A 20,505-nucleotide genomic window follows, 5' to 3' on the forward strand; every position below is an offset into this window, starting at 1 on the left:
TTATTCTGATGATTAATAAATTTATTCATTTGAGAAGCCAATGGTTTTTGTTTCTTTTTGTTATGCAGGATCGGGAGGTTACTCATACTTGTACGAGCCTTTGTGGTGGGTTGGCATGGTAACCAGTAAGTATGTTGTTGATGATGATAAATCAGTTTTTGAGTTATAGCAATGCCCATGCTTTATGTAAATTTTGATGTTGCTTCGTTTTTATCTTTAAATTAACAACCCATGGTGATAAGAGACCTTGTATGATGGTCAAGCTGGATTTGAAAATAAGGTGAATGTGCTTGTGAACAGGTATTAGTCGTTGGAATGAAAGAGAATAAAGAACCATATAGTTTATAAAATAAACATGTTGAATTGTCACAAATTGCAGCTTATTTTGGGTTAGTGTTGATTCTTTGAGACTGGTGGTGTTCTTATCAAAGAAATGGTGATATAGTCCAATGAACTTGTCATGATAATTATAAGCGTGCAGTTATATTGGGAAAGGTGCTTGTTTTGCATTTATTATTTGTACGCCTTAGAATCATATATATTGCAGTTACAGTGAATATGAGAAGAAAGGACAAATACTCTACTGTATGTAGATGTTCGAAACTAGGCATGTACTAGGAAAATTTTTGAAGGCTTTATCTATTGCGTTAATATATGGCTACAATTTTAGTTGGCATAGAAAATATCATAGCATGAAAATTGTTTAAATATGGTTAGTATGGTAGTTTTTATTTCACTATACCTTAGTTTGTTGTATCAATTCCTCCTTTATAAACGAAGAGATAGACTATTGGATAATATACAAGTTCAAATATAGTATTAGAGTAGGCTTACTCATAATCCTAGTTGCAAGCCCTCCCCTTCCCCTTGTGTTACTGTGATGAGCTCGTCACCTTGCAACCAATCTCTTACTTGTAGTTCACATCCCTTGGCATGGTATTGCACTAGCGAACGACGCTACAATCTTGCCGCATCCCTAGCCATGATTTCGCACTCACAACTCACCACATATTGACCTCCTTACGTGGAATATCACATCCACAATTCACCTCTCACCCATGTACTTACCTGAGATGCTACACTCATAGCTCTCCTCACACTTGTGTCCTTCCCGATAATATCACATCCATGCCTATAACTTTCTTTGCATCCTTTTGAATTGATGTTCCCAACACCTACCTCTACACTGTATCGTGTAGCTTCTCTCAATGTTGTCTCACAGGCCATGCACCCCATGACCTCCCCACACTTGCTCTTTTCCCACTATCTAGGGCTTGATCTTCCTTGCCCAACATAATCTTTATGCTTCAAATCAACTCTTAGATACTTCATGCATCTCTCCTCATGGTGTCATTGCTTCTCTCTATTCTCTTAATGATTCAAAACCTCCTCCACTATTGTTATCACCAGCAAATTAGATGGTACTATCTTCTATTGTTAAGAGCTTTTTGTTTTCTTGTTGGTTCTTATGAAAACTTCAACATATAAATGCATCTCTTCCAGCTTACAATGATATCGTTAAATGCTCATAATGGTAAGCATCTTACTATATTGTCCTCACCACACTACTAAATAGTCTTGAACTTTCCATTTTTTTGTTATGTTCCAAGACATTGCTAAAATTTTTTTGGACTTTCTTCATTCCATTTATTATTAGGAAAATAATCTCTCTTATATTTATATCCTCTAAATTCTATCTTTACGAATATGATTTGCCCATTCAGGAATATTATAGTGTCTTGTGAGCTGAGTGGTAGAAGCTGTAATGATAAAACTATTAATTACTAATTCAATTTTATGGTAAAAATAAAATGTCGAGTTTGTTATTGGCAGATTTTTTTTTGGACTTTATCTCTCCACCCAATATGCACAATCTCAAATCATATTGGTTTTATGATCTCATTTTTACAAATGCTTTCTCTTTAATTCTTCTAGTTCTTTATATTTTGATTCCATTTCCACTAATTTTTGAGCTAATTTTTGAACCACCACCTTTACTACAGGATGTCGTGGTAGTTTGATTAACAATGGTTGTGGCCATGCGAGAATAGCTCCTCTCTTTTCTCCCATTGTGCCATACAAATGATATATTACAATGTTTCTAGATCAAGCTTGGATATCCGTCTGCTGCTTAGCATGTCCTGACCCCTCTATGATTACTGTTGGTCCTTTCGCTCCCCCGACTTATCATAGAATAATCAGTTCTTTTGTTATGTCCTAGATTCTAGACTTAGGTGTTTCTTCATATATGATAGATAATCTCCATTGATTCTTCTCTCTTAACATCTTATGTTTCTGACTTATCATTATTATTTATGGTTCCCCCTATCTTGTGTTTGAAAAAGATTTGCATCTCTCTCTAGAGGATTATCTCTCCTTCATGTTTTATATATTCTCAATTTTTGTCAATTTACCATTTATCAATTTCTTATTAGAACTCTTAACTATTATGTAACAATTTATCCATATCATTATGTGTTTCAAGATCTTAGTACTAGGATGAAAATTAGTGGATGTATTGAAGCTAGAAAGTTTACCGTTGTTTTAACCCTCCACCATATGGTATAACATTTAAGCACATCCTACTTTTCATGAGTTATCTCCACACTTTTGTTCACCTCCTTCTATCTCATTATCTTCTTCAATTCATGGTCCTCTTGGAACATTTATGCTTATTTCTTTTTGCAACTGTACACATGATAATCTCATTCATCTTCTTTAAAACATCTCTCACCACATTATTCAATGTCGCTAAGTATCCCATTATGGAGAGTTCTTTGATCTCCATGTGCCCATTGGCCTTCGTAAACGTAAACATTAATGCACTGATCATCCTATTTCATTGTATATGTCCTTCGATCATATTTCCTTTGGCTATGATGCTTTTCTTTATCATTGCAATTTGTTTCTATTCCCTCAATATACTAGGAGCTCTATAGAACGTTCGGTGGAAATAGACTATATAAAGTTGTTGCCTTGCTTAATTGGCACATATAATATATGATTTCCCCTCATCCTAACGTCAAAATAATCCCATTTTGATGGTTTTACAACAAAAAATTTTATCCTAATAGCTTGATTGATAAATACAAGACTTGCTTTGTTGCTAAAGGTTTTACTCAATTCTTTATGATTGATTACTTTGAAACATTCTGTTCAGTTGGCATGCTTAACCCCATTCAGATTCTTTTGTCTTTCATAATAAATCAAGATTGGACTTTGCTGTGCATGGATGTGAGTAATGCATACTTATGATAATCTCATTGAAGTATTTTGTATGGAACAACCACTAGGATATGTTACTCGGGGGAAGGTTAGGATATGCAAGCTAAACAAGGCCATATACGTACTTAAGCAAATCCTTTGTGCTTGATTTGATAAAATTTCAAAATGCTTGCTAAGGTTAACTTTCTTTGCTGTGCAATAGACCACTCATTTGCTTCATACTCAATTCATTTGTTTATGTTATCTTGGTAGGCAATGTAGATGACATCCTTCTTACTAGAATTGGCTTGGACAAGGTTTCTGAAGTAAAACACTATATATAAAAGTATTTTCTGATCAAAGATTTGGATAGCACGAACTATGTATTTTTAGGGTGATAGAAATTTTCTAAAGCAAATGAGGAATTTCCCTGTTGCATAGAAAGTATGCCGTCAACCTTCCTGAGGAAACTAGTTTGTTAGGTTTCAAACACAATTCTATTAATATTCAAAAGGTTAGAAATAAAGATGAAAGTCTTAAAGATGTCTCCTTAACAGAGGTTGGTCGGTAAATTGATCTGCTTTATTGTCACAAGGAATAAGATTATCATGTTCTAAGAATGAGCAGCTTACAATTGGAAACTTTTTTTTATGTTGATTATACTGGGTAAAGTTATGAAAAAACTACACATATGGGTATTATACTTGTGAGAGACAATCCAATCATGTGAAAGAGTAAGAAATAAACATGGGTGGCTGGATCTAATGTTGAGATAGAATACAATCTTAACAAACTCTACTTGTGAGATGACGTGTGTTAATACCCTCTCAGGGGTATTTGGGTTTTTCAATCCCATAAGCCATGATTTTAAGTTTTGACACTCGTGTATCATTTGCATTGTTAGTAATCATGTGCTTCATGAAAGAACAAAACAAATTGAGGTTTACTATCATTTTATTTAGGATGTGATGCTATCAATGAAGATTATTACTAATATTTCCAACTTAGAACAATCGATTGATGTTGAAAAATGTGCATATGTAATTACACTTTAACTGCTATAAAGGGGAGTGTTGGCATATGACATATAATTTCAGGAAACTTCTTTAAATACGATTTGTGGAATATATTTATTTACTTTAGTCTATTGTATTGATTCATCTGTTTTAAATAGATGGTTTTTTATTGAATAATACACAGCATATTATTTTCACTCTGACATAAGGGAAACAAGATTTTGCAGGCTTTTTTTCCTGTTTAACACCTGGCTACAAATTTAAGGGGAACAAGAAGGAAAGAGTAAACAATAGTTGCAGTGTTTCCCTTATTATTTTTGAGCTTTCCACATATAAGCTTATCAATATCTTCAAATAATTTGTTTCCAAACATGTGATATAATTTGGTTCAATTCCATCTTTTTGAATTTTTTTCAAGGAAAAAAATAATGAAGTGAAATTTTTTTCTTCCATATTCAAGTGCACAATATCGAATTTAACTTCGGTAGAAGTTGCTGACATGGTCCTTTCTTCTTCATATTTATTATTTTCAAATTTGTGCTTCTTTGTTATCCCCCAAGATATTTCAATGTGATTAATTGCTTTTTCTACTACTTTGCAGTGATAGTTGGAGAGGCAGCAAATTTTGCTGCCTATGCATTTGCTCCTGCAATTCTTGTGACTCCTCTGGGAGCACTAAGTATCATTGTGAGGTAGATTCTTGATGAGATCAGTTTCCATGTCTAATATGGTTTTTATGATGCTAATACACTAATATCTTACTTACTGCAGTGCAGTGCTTGCTCATTTTATGTTGAACGAGAAATTGCATGTTTTTGGCATCCTTGGTTGCATTCTTTGTGTGGTGGGCTCCACCACTATCGTTTTGCATGCCCCAAAAGAGAGAGAGATAGAATCAGTAAAAGAAGTGTGGCATCTTGCTACTGAACCAGGTACTTTTTATAGTTCGTTAGTCGTTAAGTACTGTCATCTTTAATAATTTCACCTAGGCTTGGAATAATAAGAAATATTTTCTTATTTTTCTGTTCAAAGTGATTTTTTTTTTGTTGCACTAGTATTTACAGGCTACGAGCATATTCAATGTCAAATCATTATTACAACTGAGAACATGTATACTTTTCAAAACCGTCAGATTTCATTGTAAAAATGAACATACAGAACTTGCACATGTATATATGGCTTTTAAAGCTTTTTCTTGGAATATACACTGTAGTGGCATGTTGGATCGACTAATCTTTCTTTGTGCAGGCTTCCTTGTTTATACTTGTTTGGTCGTGGTGTTGGTTACTTTCCTTATCATGCAATTGGTTCCACGTTATGGTCAGACACATATGATTGTATACGTTGGAATATGCTCACTTATGGGTTCACTTACGGTACAGAATCTTTACATCTTGAAGAAATCTGGTGTATTTTCCACCCATCAAATTATTTAAAATATTTTTTTGCAGGTTATGAGCGTGAAAACAGTTAGCATTGCCCTAAAGTTAACAATTCAGGGGATGAATCAATTTGTATACTATCAAACCTGGCTTTTTACAGCTGTGGTGATCGCCTGTATTGTAACACAGCTGAACTATCTCAACAAGGTAAATATCTGCACATTGGAGAAGCGACAACGAAAACCAAAGTAACTGGTAGCTTTAGGTTTTTCAAAATTTCAAGTTTTGATTTCTATTACGCCAGAGAAACCTGTTCTTATTAGACAAAACAAGCTTACGTAGAACCAAATCTTGTAGCCCAAGTAATCTTAGGATGGGAAACTGTTAATAGGGGTTTAATGGTTTTCTTATATACTAAAAAATGGAATTCTCCTTGTTATTGGTCTATATTATAAGACTGCTTGGCAATCTTATCTTTCAAATCAAACAAATAAATTAAATTTCAGAAGGTTAGTTCGGTAGTCAAAATGATGAAAAAGTAAAATTTACATATTACCCAAACTGCTTTTAAATTGTTGCATTTTATAATAAGCAGCATCTATGAAGAGTTGGTCATGTTTCTGTACTTTTTTTTTGAAAGCTAACCTTGGCTACTGCTAAAGCTGCAAAAGTTCGTCACGTGACACAGTTAAGATGCATGGTCAATTGCTAAATTGTATCCATAACATAACTGCATTTTAAGAAGATAATGTTACCTTATTTCTACTTTTTTGGGCCAATTCTATCAACTGCTCTATTATAAACATATTAAGCTAGGATGAAATATCACTTTTGTAGTCAACAAAATATTTTTTCTGTACCAAGAACTCATACTAAAAACTTATAAATAATCTCTGCAGGCATTGGACACTTTTAACACAGCGGTGATTTCTCCTGTGCATTATGTGATGTTTTCAACTTTCACAATTCTAGCTAGCATGATCATGTTTAAGGTGATTAATCAAAAGTTCTTCCTTTTTTTTATTTTCCTATTGCTTATTTTGCTTAATGTATAATTAAAGTTGATCTTATATCATTCCAGCAAAATATATGTAAGTTCGTAGCATTATTCATGACCATGATCTCTTTTAGCTTTCTCTGTTACGAGAGCTGATTTCAGTCTGTGTTGTGCATGATTTTATTTGCCATCTACTTATTAAATTTCTAGTCTCACAAGTCACAAACAAGGTGCAATTCTTGGAGCTATAATAGAAAATGCCTTTAATGAAGCTTATAATCTTCTAATGGTTTACAATTTAAGTTTGGTTGTTTAAATATTTGATGTCAATTCCAGAGCACATTATTTTACGAAGAGACTAACCTGGGTAAATCTGCTCTCAGTAGTACTAGTGTTCTGATTTTTTGTATTTTTTGAGTTCTAAATGATCTTTCTTCATTAGATTTAAACGATAATTTGACTTTTAATAGGACACAATGAAGAAAAAGGATTAATGTAGCCGACCCCACGTAATAGGACAAAGGCTTGATGTTGTTGCTCTATGTTGTCTTTAGGTGATTTGTTCAGGAGTAAAACTTTATAAATTTTGAATTTTCCAGGTTGCTTTCTTTTTTTGAAAGAACAGCAAAATTTCATAAGTTATTAGTCATTAGCATAGCATTATCACACAGGCTCGGGCATGCACAAAAGAAAGTACATAGAGGAGCAATGCTATATTGTTTTTATTTTTAATTTGTTGGAATTTTTTTAGAGTGATCAAAGTACAAGTTTTCATAAAAAAAAATAGAAAGATACAGGGTCAAACTCCTTATAGAAAGGTGGCTTTGTAAATACGCCATGATGGCAGAAATGGTAAAGGGATGGCTGCAAGTGATTAATATGTCATCCAAATAAATGAGTTGGTGGATGTGAGTATTGCCGTTGGAATAAATTAACAGAGTGGGATTTGCATTGCTGAACCTAAATCCACGACTAAGAAGATAGTTAGAGAAGTAAGAAACCATGGTATTGGAGCATGCTTTAAGACATAAATGGCTTTGTGATGTTTGCAAACATCAATAGGATGTTGTGAATCAGTGAAGCCTGGTGGTTCCTGTATATAAACATTTTCAGAAAGTTAGCCATGTAGAAAGGCTTTGGAGACATCAAGTTGGAGCATTGATCAATGGTGATGTAAAGCAATGATAAGGAGTATATGAATAGTTGGCATCTTTACAACTGGATTGAATGTTTTATAATAATTGATACCCCATTTTGTTTGAAGCCTTGAGCTACAAGACAAGCTTTGAAATGATCAATAGTACCCTTAGATTTTAATTTGGTTTTATAAGTCCACCGACAGCCTAAAATTGTTGGTTAGAAGTGGGGGGAACAAGAGACATGGTGTCTTCTTTTTGTAGAGCATAAAGTTCGGCAAACATAGCAAGGCCATTCTTGATGTTTGGTGGCTTGAGTGTAACTGTAACATGTGGGCGTGAAACTGGCTAAAATTCTGCTGAAAGATTGAGGATTTGTTTTGGTTTTGGGTGTCCTCTCTTCAGGTGGATCTGCATGGGGTGAGTTGAGTTGAGTGAGCTGGAGGAGAGGAGGGATGTGGTGATGAGCTTGGATGTATGGGAGGGGAATGGAGGGTGTATGAATTGAAGGTGTGGTGGGTGAGGTTTCAGAATTTGTAGAGGTAGAGATGGTAGTGGGTGGAGGAATCTGTGAGGTGATGTTTGGAGATGCAGGAATGGTAGAGCAGGGAATGAAAGTGAGAGGAGAGGAATGTGAAGAAGGATTGTGTTAAGTTGAAGGTCGGGAATTCCTGTGATAAGGAAAAATTTACTCGTGAAATATGGCATGACTACAGATTTGAATTTTGCCAGTGAGAGGATTGTAGCAACGATAGCCTTTGTGGGAAGAAGTTTATTGAAGGAATACACATTCGGTGGAGGGAGGCGTTTACTTGTTTGGAGTAAGGGATTGCAAAGATGGAAGGCATAAGCAGCCAAAAGACTTTTTTTTTTTTTTGTAATTTTGGGTAAGATCCGCCTAAGCGGGTAGCCTTAACCGCATGTGATCGGTAACAGAAGCAGCCAAAAGACTTGAGGTCAATAAAGGATTACATTTTTTGATGGCATAGTTGATAGAGACTCATTTAATTTGATGGAAGCAGAGGAAAGTCAGTTGATGAGATAGGTAGCGAGAAGAGCTTCTGTCTAGATATGAAGGGATAGGCGAGTAGGGTTGAGAAGAGTACTTGTGTTTTCAATGAGATGCCTATGATTATGTTTGTCAATATTGTTATGTTCAGGGGTATAAGGGTAGTTGAATTGGTGAATAAGGCCATGATTTGATGGAAATTTCTATAAGAAATGAGAAGTGGGATCACCACTAACATCTGATCTCAACATTTTAGTTAGAGTATTGAAAAAAAATTTAGACATCAAGGTGAATTGCTGAAATTTTTTAGAGCCGAAGAAATCTTAAGAATTCATCAATAACAAGCGCACATTATTTAAATCCATTGAGAAACATAACCGGGGATGGTCCCGAAACATCTGAATGAATAAGGTCTAAGGGATTTGAAGTATGTATTGATGTTTTTTTAAAAGAGAATTTTTTACTTTTATCCACATTAATGCGGTGCAGAAAAAGTAGTAGAATGGATGCATTAAAGTAGTTGTTGCTTGGCTAAGGTAGCTAGTTTCAGTTGATGAGAATGGCCGAGACGAGCATTCCACAAAGAGTAGGAGCTGAGTTGAGGATGAAGTGCTTGCAGTGATGAAGAAAGGCTACTGGTGTTCACGTAGTAGAGGCCATTACAGCTGTGACCGTGAAGAAGAACTTGGTTGGTTAATAGATCTTTGATTGTAAAATTCAAAGCATCAAATAAAATAGAACAATTATTCTCAAATGAGAGTTTATGAATAGAGAGGAGCTTGTGAGAGATTTCAGGAAGGTGAAGAAGATTGCGACAAAGCAGCTTACAGTGAGAGATTGTAGTGGGATGAAGACCATAACCACTTTGCTGAATGGGAAAAGCAGCTCCATTGGCAACATAAATGTTGTATGATTCTGTATATGGCATAGGCTACTGTAGATGTTGAGGGTACGCACTAAGATGCTCGGAAGCTCCAAAATTTAAATATCAGTCATTGTTTGACGGTTGAGATTAAGTGAAGAGTGAGTGTCTGCTATTGTGGAGTCAGAATTGTACTGTAAGTTGCAAAGACGCCAACAGGAGAGCGGAATATCCAAATTTATCATAGATCTGACAATTTGGTCCTGTAGTGGAGCTCGGCCAACTACCATGATAGGAAGAGATAGCATTTCTAGCAGTGAAGGGTGGAGAGACATAACCTCATCCCTGATTGGATCGAAACGAATGAGCTCATGGAGTAGCAAGAGCAATGGGAGTATTGCCATATAACACCTCTTTGGAGGTGTCATTTTTTAATATTGATTTCCTCAGTGCATATGAACTAAGGAATACATATTGTCGAGATTGATGAGAGTAAGTTTGGTGTGAATTATAGTTTTGAAGGTTTGATATGTAGGGGGGTAAGCCATGGAGGATGTATGGTACAGCTGCAACAATATTATCAACCAAGGATTTGATGGAAGAAAGTTATTGAATCATTGTAATTTCATTTTCGGTAGAGGAAGTGATTTGCTTGCTTTGAAAGCTCATGGATCCATCGAAAAATCCTTCAAAACAGTTAGCCTAAAACATTTGGATGACTTGAGGTTTCCAGATAGGATAATTATCATCGTTACGCTAAATGCTAACATTGTGTTTAAGATTGGACATTAAGAACTTGAGGGAGGAGGGAATTGGGATCAGGTATTTTGTTGTAGGCTGGGGCTGATGATGTATAAATTGCGGAATTGCTGGAGTCATCCATAAGAGAAGAAAGAATGGTGAGGAGTGCGGTTAAGTTTGTGTCTCTGATACCATGAAGAAGTTAAAGAACAGGTTGCTTAAATGTAAACCAGGAAAACAGAGAGCAATCGCAGAGCAGAAACCCAAGGAAAACAACTTACATTGCTTACAGAATTTTAGTAGTTATTACATTGGTATATTGTATATATATATATAATGGGTGTATAGGAGATATATATGTGGCTTTTAAAGAGTTGGTTATAAGCTAATGGTGAGATGAGTGTGGCTGTTTGGAATCAACGGTATGGATTAAACTCTGCAAAATGAGCATAAGTAAATACATTGGAATAAAGTAAATTCACTCTTAACAAATTTTCATGATTTAAATAATCATTATTGTTCAATCTGTCTAGTCTTAGCAATTCATTGCATTCGTAGCACACATCTAGTTAACCAAGCTGGTCAAGATCTACTAACAAATACAATTATTGTTATATTTTGATGAAAGTGCAGTTTCCTTCAAGCTACTGATTAGCATATCTTGAATTATAATAAATAGAATATTCTAATGTAACTTTTATTTTTTGATTGCATCAAAATTAGGACTGGGACTCACAGAATGCTACACAGATTGCAACTGAACTTTGTGGATTCATTACAATACTCTCAGGAACCTTTCTTCTGCACAAAACAATGGACATGGGTAACCGTAGCCCAACAAACTCTGAACCCAATGAACCAAACGCATTGAACAACACGTAGTACTAAAAAAAGGAATCATAGAATCAACTATTTTGATTTACTGAGGCTCTTTCTGAATTCACAAGCCGATTCACCTACGAGGTTCAGTGGAATTTTTGCGAGGGCTATATCGTTTCATGTATACTGTCTTCAATCACAAATTTCAATTGCAGGAAGTCGGTGCAGCTGAAAACAACAATCCCAAGATACAAAACACCTTGTAATAGTATTTCTTTTTCCTCTTCATTTTTTGTTCTTTGGTAACCTTCATATTGTTCTAGTTCTGTTTTCAAGTAAAATTCGAATTGGAGACTGAATCGAGCTGATTTGTATATATAAGCCCTCTTAAATTGTTAGAACAACTACATGAAAATTGTTTTTGCCATTCTCATATCTTTACTGTTTGTTCATGTTTGAAGACCTTGTAACAACCTCTTACTACAGCCATTATGCTCACCAGTGCCATCAAATAAAATTCAAGGGCAAATATAAATGAAATATCAATATAATAAACAATTTACGAAGTGTATTAACATAATAATCTTAGGCTTCGTTTGGGACGGCTGTCTTCCTGCTTCTTAAAGCGGCTTTTTAGTACAAAAATTTTAAATTTTGTACTAAAAAGCTGCTTTAAAAAGTGGGAAGAAAGCCGTCCCAAACGAAGCCTTAATTCAAACTCATTGTTTAGGAATGGATCATGACCTTGTGAATGTGATAAGAATAATACGAGGAATTTATTGTATGGTCTTATACATACTTTCTAGCGTTCACTTAATTTTTTTTCTTAAAGAATTTATTTTTAATAAAAAATATATGAAGAGGAAACATTTATTGCACACTATTTTTATTTATTTATTAAATAGCATTAAATTATAAACATTTATAATAATTTCCCTCAATTTTAAAAAGCACAAATTATTTTATTTTATATTATTTTTTAAATTTTGATTAATAATAATATATATTTATTAGAGAATTTATTTTAATATTTTAATTATTACTTTTATAAATAATAATATTTTCAGTGGCAGAATCACAAATTTATCATTTTTTTTTACAAGAATTTCTCATAGTTTTAACTTTCTTATGGAGTGAAAACACGCTGCTGGCCCGTCATGCGGGGGCTGGCGCTAATCCCAACCCAATATTTAAAGTTCAAACAGTTTGAGAGGCAACAAAGATGGCAATGTATCTAAACTAAAAAGATCTTCAAATTGGAAAAAAGTTAACATATTTGAAGTGCATATAGGAGGTCATAGACTCATAATAGTGCTCATAATACTGCACGGCGAAACTATGAATTTTTAATGAGTCAGAGTCAATATATTGGTTGTCTTTAAGAAGTAATCTGATCATACAACAATTGTATATCGTACTCGTCTAAATGCATCTATTGATTGCGTGCAGTTTCTTCTAAGATAATGATTAGCTTTTGAAGGACATAATGAGTCCGACACATAAAAAAAATCAAGAAAATTTTATTCAACTCGTTAGTTTCTAGCTGAGCATTATGACAATATAAATGATGTGGTACTTAAAACTAAATATATCTGAAATTCAAAATGATATCAAAAGTGTTGCATCAATGACAATATCAAACTTTAGAACCAAGGAAATTGGAGATAGCTTCTTCTCTATTCTTGTTGATGTATCTCGTGACACTTCTTTAAAAGGGAAAATTACTATTGTGTTGCAATATGTTACTGAAAATTGTCAGACAATTTAATGTTTTTGGGTATTCTTTATGTTTCAAAGACAACAACCAAATGTCTCAAAATATCTATTGAACAATTACTTTCAACCTATGGTTCAAGTATCTCAAGAATGCATGGCAAAGATTATGATGGAGCAAACAATATGACATATGGGTTAAAGATACTATTTCTAAATGAAAATAAATTTGCACTTTATATACATTGCTTCTCACACCAACTCCAACTAGCTTTGATATCAATTGTTAAAAATCATGTTTAAATTACATTCTTGTTTACTATAATGTCGAATGTGATAAATGTTATTGGTTTTTGATGCAAGTTTCATGACCAACTTCGAGATAAACAATGAGAGAAGACTTTCACAGAATTACATAATGGAGAACATATAACAGGAAGCCTTAATTTATTCATATGTTTAAATAGTGTTTGTATGATGATTAATCTATATACACACTTGATATATATATATATATATATATATATATATTTTAAATTAACTAATTCATACACCATTGACTTATTGTATTGATTAAATTATCTAAACATTAAATGTGTCTAACTTATAGTATTATTTTACTCATGTTTAAAAAAAAAAATTAAATGTGTCTAACTTATAATAAGTCAAGATGAGGATAATAACGAAGAAGTCAAATTGGAAGGGTGAGGGTGATGTATCCTCAAATTTTTACATGTTTTTAGTGAGAGAATCTAGAGAGAAGCTCTGCTAGGGTTTTGTTCTGTTCCCGCCTCCTCTCTCTTTGGCCTTTTTGAGGTTCCTTCCTGCTACTATCGGCCTCCCTTTACTCCTCTTCATTCCCACCTCTTCCCAGTTCCTCTTTCCCCTCTAAACCTATTGGGCCCTCGAACCCCTTACCATGAAACCGCATTCTTGCGAGTTCGCCAACAACTTGCGAGTTCCCTATCTCTCCACCTCCAACCCCTAAGGAAATCATTGACTTTCACACTTAAGACATAGCTGATGTTGTTGAGGAGTGGAACCTGACGCTTGTGTGTTATTTTCCTGGGAAAAGACCTTTCTATGAAGCTTTGCTTAATGCTGTAAGGAAGCAATGGAAGCTTAAATGTAATATTAAACTTATCTCCATTAGTGATGAATTCTTCATGTTCAAATTTTCCAGCTCAGAAGACTATGAAATGGTTTATTCTAGAGGTGCATGGTTCATTTTTGGTAAATATTTCATATTTCAAAAATGATTTTCTCAATTTAGTCATAAGAGGGAAGAGTTTACCTCAGTGCCCATTTGGTTCAAGATTCAAGATTTACACCTATGTTGATGGACTCTGATAGGGATTCAAAAATCGCCACTAAAATTGGTTATCCTCTTGCTATCGATGCTCTTATCGCTTCCAAATCCAAGCTCATGTATGCTAGAGTCTGTGTCCAAGTCAACTCCACTGCCTCCTATCATGAAACCATCCCAATTTCTATTGAAGATAAGATTTTTAATCTCAAAATCCAATACGAGTGGCGCCCGTCTCTCTGCGCCATCTACAAATCTCTAAATCATCATGCAGACTCATGTCCCTATAATCCAAACATTGAACTTCAACATCACCCACCTTCAAGCATCAAAGAGGGAGAAGCACAAGCTGCACACCGAGACCGCCATCTCAGAACCCTAAAGGCATCCTTCCTCCACCAAAAATTTTGCATATCCTAGACAATTCAGTCCAACATATTCCATTGGAAATTGATAATCCCTCTGCCTATATCCCCAAATTTTTGTTCCTACAGACACTAACAACACCACTGGCCCAGCCACCAAGCTAATTCCCACACTAAATCCCCCCACCCTGGTTACATCCTCTTCTTTAATCCTTTGCATCCTCCCTTGGGCACCTCACCTACAAAAATCCTTTCACCTAATAAAATTTTTACACTACAAAATTCATCAGAATCTGAAGCTTCCTCTACTCAGGAGCCAGAAGAGTTACCCAATGATTATCCCCTCAACTTACAATCCATCTTCAACCCCTCTTCTAATTCTTCATCACCCTCAGTTCCTCCCAAGGATGTATCCCAATCTCATAGAAATACCAAAGGAAAGGGCTCCAGTAGATGCCCTAACCCTCCACCTTTTAATTCATGACCCATTCTAATATTGTTGTTTGGAATATCAATGGCTTCAATAACACTGATAAAGTTTTATGCTATAGGAATTTGGTCTGTGATCATGATATGGACATGATCTGTCTTCATGAAAACAAAATTCTCTCCTCTAATCTTAACGACCCTTGGTTTTGTTTGATTCACAAAATTTTTGAGAATGAACTTAGTTCTAATAACTTTAAGCTTGCCTCTCCTGGCTAAATATGGATTAAGTGGAATTCAGACAAAATCTCTGTCTCCCAAACCTTCACTTCTAAGCAAATGATTTTGGGCATCATCTCTCATGGTTCATATTAGTCTATTTTATCTATGTTGTTTATGCTTTCAACTCTTTTGAGGAGCGTTCTCTGCTCTGGGATGATCTCAGGAAATTGAAGCCACCAATTAGCATTCCTTAGGTGGTGATGGGAGACTTTAACTATTGTTGTTTCCAATCCAAAAAGTCTGAAGGAAATGAAATTGTAGCACATAGACTTGACCTTTTCAACTTCCTCATTTTGGACACTAATGTCCTTGTGGAAGTTACAAGGTATAATCAAAGAGGAGAAAACCCAATCCACCTCAAACTGGACCGTGCCCACTCAAATGAAGCTTGGACTAAAGCTTTTCCTGATACATTCTGTAAAGTGATGAACAATTCCATTTTGGACCATACTCTGCTGCTTCTCAAGACTAACTCTGTTAAGATTGTTAAACAGATATTTATGTACAAAAATTATTGAACAAAAATTCTAGACTTTTGGGAGTCTCTCATATCCATTTTTGTCATTTCTTCTCAAGGAAACCCCATCAATAGCTTTTACAATAAGATCAAGTTGTAGAAGGAAAGTATTAAAACAAAGAATTGGGAATCCTCTAATCTCATTGTGAGCAAATGTGCTGACTTGTCCTCTCAATAACAACATTATCAGTTGCTTATTGACTCATACCCTCTTAATGTGTCTTTGTGTGACAAACTTAAGAAGCAATGCCGAACTGGCTTATTACAACTCTCTATGGGCAGCATGGACTATTAAAAGATCTAAAGTGAAATGACTTAAAAATGACGACGAAGATTTAAAATTCCTATACTCTAATATTCATAAGAGGAAATCTCACAATAGAAGTATTCTGCATGCTTTTATTCTTACTTACAATCAATCTCAAGCTGATAATATTCAAAGTATTATAGAACACTTCAAAGATATATACAGCTCATCTCCCTCCATACTTTCTGATATTGAAAATATTCCTATTGGAAGTGTTGTTCTGTATGCTGCTATTCACTCCCTTCTTATGCCGATTACGAATGAGGAGATCGTCTCAGCCATTTCTTCTGGCTGTTCCAACTCGGCCCCTAGACCCGATGGCTTTAATTTTATGTTTTACAAAAAATACTTGGGATATCACTAGACCAGAGGTTTTTAAGGCTATCAAATATTTTTTTCAGTAAATGTTACCTTTCGAACCGTGTTAAGACAATTGCAATTGCTCTCATTCCCAAGAATAATATTGATGAGAGCATTTATGATTTTCGACCTATTGCGCTATGAAATGTTTTTCATAAAATTATAGCTAAGATTATTCCCACGAGTATGAAACCAATCATACCCGATGTTATCCATCATAGTATGGCTGCTTTCATCACCAACAGACTCTCCACAGGCAACCATATCTTAGCAGGAGAGATTCTTAGGCTTTTTAACAAGAAACACAAAGAAAGCTACTTTTGCTCTAAATTAGACATTAAGAAAGCTTTTGACAATGTTTCTAGGGATTTCTCTATGCAAGAATGACCCAAAAGTGGTTTCCCTCTACTTTCATTAAATGGATTAAAGCTTGTATCAATGACACTCACTTCTCAATTTGTATAGATGGGGATCTTCAAGGCTATTTTAGCTCTACATCTGGTCTCAGGCAAGGTTACCCTCTCAATCCCTATCTTTTTTGCATCATCATGGACATTTTTTCCTATTTTATCGATGACACTTCTAAACCTGAGAGCTTTGACGGTTTTAATTTTGATGGATTCTGCTTATCTCACCTTTCTTATGTCGTTGATTTACTGGTTTTTGGTAAAGCGACCATCCAAAACTATGATCACCTTGTGAAGTTTTTGAGCACTTTTACAACTATTCAGACTTGCACCTTAACTTGCATAAGAGTTCTCTTGTAGTATCCCCTCATGCACTCAATGCTTCTAGAATCTCTCAAGCACTACATATCCATAATATTGCCACCAAAATATCTTATATGGGCCTTCCTATCTCCTTGGGTAGAATCAAAGTTTCTAATTTCTCCCCTTTGATTGAAAAAGTTACTGACCTGTTTTTGGTTGGAAAGCTAGTCTTTTTTCTTTTACAGGTAGGATGCAATATATCAAATTTACTATTACAAATCTGGTGGCTTATTGGCTTAAGGGATCTACAGTACCTAAAATAACTTTTAAGGCTATTGACAAACTTTGCTTGAAATTTCCCTTATATGGTGACATTCAATCTAGAAACCTACACCTTATTTCGTGGAGAAATACTTGCAAACCATACTCTAACGATGGCTTGGGTATTGCCTTTTTTCATGCTTTAAGAGCAGCCTTTAATTGTGGATAATTCTTAGACTTTATAATAATGCTACATGTCCCCTATCCTTTTGGTTAAAAGTTAGATATATTTCCCCTTGTAAAACTTGCCAACACAACAGCTTTGCATTTTGGAAAAGCATCTGCAATATGACTACCTTATTTAGCAACAAATTTAAGTTTCATATTGCTCATAACAGTCCTGTATCTATTTTATCGAACTATTGGTGTCTAAATGATAAAATTATTTCCATATTTCCTGAATTACTACCCAGCTCGCATTGCAATCAGAAAGCCACCATTGCCAACTGGATGCATGAGAACACTTGGTCATTACCTGATGTCATCAGCCAACACATCAAAGACTATATTCAGGCAATCTCTATATCACTTAACTTCTCCAAACTGGGATAATGCTGCGAACTCTTCTTTTAAAGGCTACTTCTTGTAAATTTTTGCGAATAACACCACCTATGATTGTCATCCATTGGTTTGGCATAAAAAGCATTCTATGATATTTTATATTTATACAATTATACCTAATTGTCATTGAGACGAGGGCTTAAAATGGCTGAAGCTCTTTCTAAAAGGAATGTTCATATTTCGGATCTCAAGTGCACTCTCTGTCACGGCTGCCCTGAATCTGCCTCTCACCTGATGTTTGAATATGACTATTTCTTTCAGGTTTTGACTAAACTGATTCCCCATTTTCATAATCACTTCCCTGAAAGATGAGATTCTCCTCACTCTTTATGCTATGATTTATTTTCTCTGAACTGAACACAATAATTGGAGATTTAATGCTAAGGTTGTTTGTGCTATCACTTTATATATATATATATATATATATATAAAGTCTAGAGTAGTATACCTTAAACTTGATAGATGGAAATGTGGATTCTTCATAAAAGAGAGGCTGAAATTGAGTTACAGTTGAGCTATTTTCTATTGGTTTACTCTGGTTCTGGTTGGTTTAGTAACAATTTTTCAGGTTTTTACTACTCCGTGTTTGAACTATTATATGGTTGTTCTTACTGATTAGGGAGCTTTGTTGTGTGGGAGGAATTTTTGTGATGCTCTGATTATATGTGCTATTCCACTGAAGGTGCAAAACCTCCTTTTTCGCTAGCTGGTGATTTCGATTATTTGGTTACTCTATCTTCAACAGCTGTATTCATTAATGTCTTTATTGATCGCTTGCTTCTTGTGATGCCTCAACGCTGCCATTATCCTGCCTTCGATTTACAATTTAGGGTTTGGATTGTTATGCTATTTTTGGGTCATGGACGATGATGATGCCTGTCGATCTCATTTTGGATGGTCTTCGGGCAACCAAAGGAGATCTTAACTTCAACATATGTCGATCTCCTTTATGTCTGTTTTTATTTTTTATGTTCCTCTGTTTTATGTTGTACATGCATTCCTTTATTTTTTGGCTAGCCTCATTTTTTATTGATGGCTGATTTTGTTTTTAATATGTACACCTTCTTTTTATAGAATGAGCTTTGATACGTCGTCAAAGAATTATCTTAATCTGGCGTGAATCTCGATGCAAATTCAAATTGGAAACTTCAAAAATTAATTCGGAGACCATTCGAACTCCGATTTCAGCAAACTTATAGTCAAACTGAGCGTCTCGGAAATACGAACCCAACGACACCAAATTCGACTCAATCCGAGCCCAGATGGGTCCAAATCAAGGAACCGAAGCGCTGTTGGAAGATTCAAACCAAAATTTGGATTATCAAATGATTTCCAAACATAACAAGCTTATACTCGAACCGAACGGCTCTACGAGACGAATTCAACGAGCCCAAGATCACCGAATTTTGAAATCAATAAAGCCTCCAAATGCCTAACGAATGGTCCATGATCAGGGGGTTCAATATCGGCCGTCCATCCAACCACTCCCCATTTACCCTTGATCTCTCACCTATTTACGGGGAATGCCACTCCAGAAATCTATAAATAGAGCTCCCTCTCCTTATTAAAGGTGGAGGGAAGCCTAAGGAAAAGAGAGAGAGATCAGAGATCGCTCTTGCTTCCTTGCCTCCTCGACCACCGCCGGACTTCAGCCGAACCACCGCCTGGCGCCGTTGCTCCGTCGGACCACCACTTGAGACCCTCACCTCCGCCGGACCACCGCCTGACGCCGTTGCTCCACCGGACCTCCGCCTGACGCCGTTGCTCCGCTGGACCACCACTTGAGGTCCTCACCTCTGCCGGACCATCGCCTGATGCCGTTGGTCCGCCGTACCACCACTTGAGGCCCTCACCTCCGCTGGACCACTGCTTGACGCCGTTGCTCCGCCGGACCACCACTTGAGGCCCTCACCTCCTCCGGACCACCGCCTGACACCGTTGCTCCCCCGGACCACCACTTAAGGCACTGCGCTCCACTAGGCAATGACCTAAGGCCCGTACTTCCACCAGACAACCACTTGAAGCCCAGACTCTGCCGGACCACCACTTGAGGTCTGGACTTCCTCCGGACCACCACTAATGATCCTGAGCTCCACTAGGCCACCACCTGACACCCGAACTTCTATAGAAGTATCGCCCTCCTACTATGGTCTTCCAAACCCCGGTCTCCTACCGACTACGGTCCTCCCGACCTCCGTCGCCTATTATGGTCAATCCGATCTCCATCATTAGACAACGGTTTTTCAGACCCCGGTCTCATGCCAACAACGGTCTTCCAGTCTCCTACCGACTACGGTCATTCAGGCATTCGTCGTCTATTATGGTCCTTCCGACCTCCATCACCAGACTATGGTCTTTCAGACCCCGGTCTCATGCCAACAAATGTCTTTCAGACCCCGGTCTCATGCCAACAACGGTCTTTCAAACTCCGGTCTCCTACCGACTACGATCCTCCCGACCTCCGTCGCCTA

The 20,505-nt window shown here is 36.0% G+C and overlaps 1 protein-coding gene across 3 annotated transcripts in view; it reads left to right on the top strand.

The window, feature by feature from the left end:
• Positions 1-11,593, top strand: part of LOC110103988 (probable magnesium transporter NIPA2) — a 30,445-nt gene extending 18,852 nt beyond the window's left edge. For all 3 annotated transcript variants that reach the window (XM_028700704.1, XM_028700707.1, XM_020832904.2), the window contains exons 3-9: positions 69-125; positions 4,822-4,912; positions 4,992-5,152; positions 5,469-5,596; positions 5,672-5,809; positions 6,502-6,594; positions 11,071-11,593. In XM_028700704.1, the coding sequence (XP_028556537.1) occupies positions 69-125; positions 4,822-4,912; positions 4,992-5,152; positions 5,469-5,596; positions 5,672-5,809; positions 6,502-6,594; positions 11,071-11,229 (827 nt within the window). In that variant the 3' untranslated portion in view covers positions 11,230-11,593. The remainder of the gene's footprint in view (positions 1-68; positions 126-4,821; positions 4,913-4,991; positions 5,153-5,468; positions 5,597-5,671; positions 5,810-6,501; positions 6,595-11,070) is intronic.
• Positions 11,594-20,505: the final 8,912 nt, after the last annotated feature.

Source organism: Dendrobium catenatum, unplaced genomic scaffold, assembly GCF_001605985.2.
Source record: "Dendrobium catenatum unplaced genomic scaffold, ASM160598v2 fragScaff_scaffold_142, whole genome shotgun sequence".
Taxonomy (NCBI): Eukaryota; Viridiplantae; Streptophyta; class Magnoliopsida; order Asparagales; family Orchidaceae; genus Dendrobium; species Dendrobium catenatum.